This window comes from Salvia hispanica, chromosome 5 (assembly GCF_023119035.1).
Source record: "Salvia hispanica cultivar TCC Black 2014 chromosome 5, UniMelb_Shisp_WGS_1.0, whole genome shotgun sequence".
In the NCBI taxonomy this organism is placed as follows: Eukaryota; Viridiplantae; Streptophyta; class Magnoliopsida; order Lamiales; family Lamiaceae; genus Salvia; species Salvia hispanica.
The window spans coordinates 38,347,596-38,348,906 of NC_062969.1; the positions used below are offsets into that span (position 1 = coordinate 38,347,596).

Consider the following 1,311-nt stretch of genomic DNA (forward strand, 5'->3'; position numbering starts at 1 on the left):
TTTAAAAAATATAAAGAAAAGTTGGTTGAAAAAGTTAGTAGAATGTGGGACCCATTTTTTATATTGATTTTATAATAAAATGTGAGTGAATTGAGTTAGTGGAATGTATGACCTATTTACTATTTATGGTATAAATGAAATGTGACTCTTAATTGGGGACGGACTAAAATAGAAAAGTGTGACTCTTAATCGGAGATGGAGGGAGTATAAGAACTATACAACTATTCGATTAAACTTAAATAAAAAGGAAAATTGGATTAGGCCTGTGAGGGCACACCAGTAAATACATAAATCAGCTCATCATTAGGAAGCTTTGGGTTTAGCAACTAACCACGCGTTAATCCTTGATGTAATACAATTCTAAAACCCAGAACCCCAGAAAACGTCTCTCCTTTTAATTAATCATCATCACAATTTACCAAAACTACGGGTTAATCAATCCCCTCCGAATTCCACGTCATCTTCCCGGCGAGAGATTGATCTCGATCAGATTATCATCCTCAAAGTCGCAACTCCTCCTCTTCTCATCCAGCGTGATCTCAATCAACCCTTCTCCATCCCAAGCCGGGAAATCCCCCTCCGACGAAGCGTCGCTGTCGGACTCCGGGTAAAACAGCGAGAGCGAGGCGTACCGGCGGATCGAATCCGAATTATCGTCATCTCCTTCGCATTCCTCGTATATCACCTCCAGCGGCGCTCGGACGTCCCACTCCACGAACGACTCCGCGCACAAATGGCTCGTTTCCTTCTTCTCATCGCATCCGTTTTTTTCCGTAGATTCGCGGAATTCTTCGGTTGACGGTTGCGTGGAGTCGGAGTGGGTAGATCTTTGGGCGGCGCCGAGGCGGAGAAGATAAAGCAATAGAATTAAAGTGGAGAATAGAGCGGGAGAGAGAAGGAAGCGGTAGAAGTGAGAGGGGAAGTAGAGGAGTAGGAGAGCGTAGAGAGTGGTGACGAATGAGAAGAGAGAATTCATGATTTACCAAATTAAATCATGATTTTGGGCTTTTGAAATGGGATTGATGAGTCTACTTGTAAACCTCCCCATGCAAGAATACGTGTGTGGAAGATTGGGAAAGTGAAAGTGAGTTTGCCTGGGACTTGGTTATGTAATTATATACAGACAAAGATTAATCAAAAGAAGAAGAAGCAGATTAATTACTTAGAAAATCCAAAGGAAGAGAAAGAATAGGTTGTTGATCATATAATCCTTCTAACTACTCCCTCCGTCCCCGATTAAAAGTCACACCTTGACCAGGCACGAGTTTTAAGAAATATAAAGAAAAGTTGGTTGAAAAAGTTATGGAATGT

At 41.6% G+C, this 1,311-nt stretch overlaps 1 protein-coding gene across 1 annotated transcript; it reads right to left on the reverse strand.

The window, feature by feature from the left end:
- Positions 1–205: 205 nt before the first annotated feature.
- LOC125186312 lies at positions 206–1,061 on the reverse strand. Its single transcript, XM_048082664.1, has one exon. It carries the CDS (start codon positions 974–976, stop codon positions 458–460), a length of 519 nt encoding a protein of 172 aa, XP_047938621.1. The 5' UTR covers positions 977–1,061; the 3' UTR covers positions 206–457.
- Between the last annotated feature and the right edge of the window lie 250 nt (positions 1,062–1,311).

Bases quoted from the DNA above. Each gene is read 5' to 3' on its own strand.
- LOC125186312 (XM_048082664.1), bottom strand. From the start codon at position 976: ATGAATTCTCTCTTCTCATTCGTCACCACTCTCTACGCTCTCCTACTC.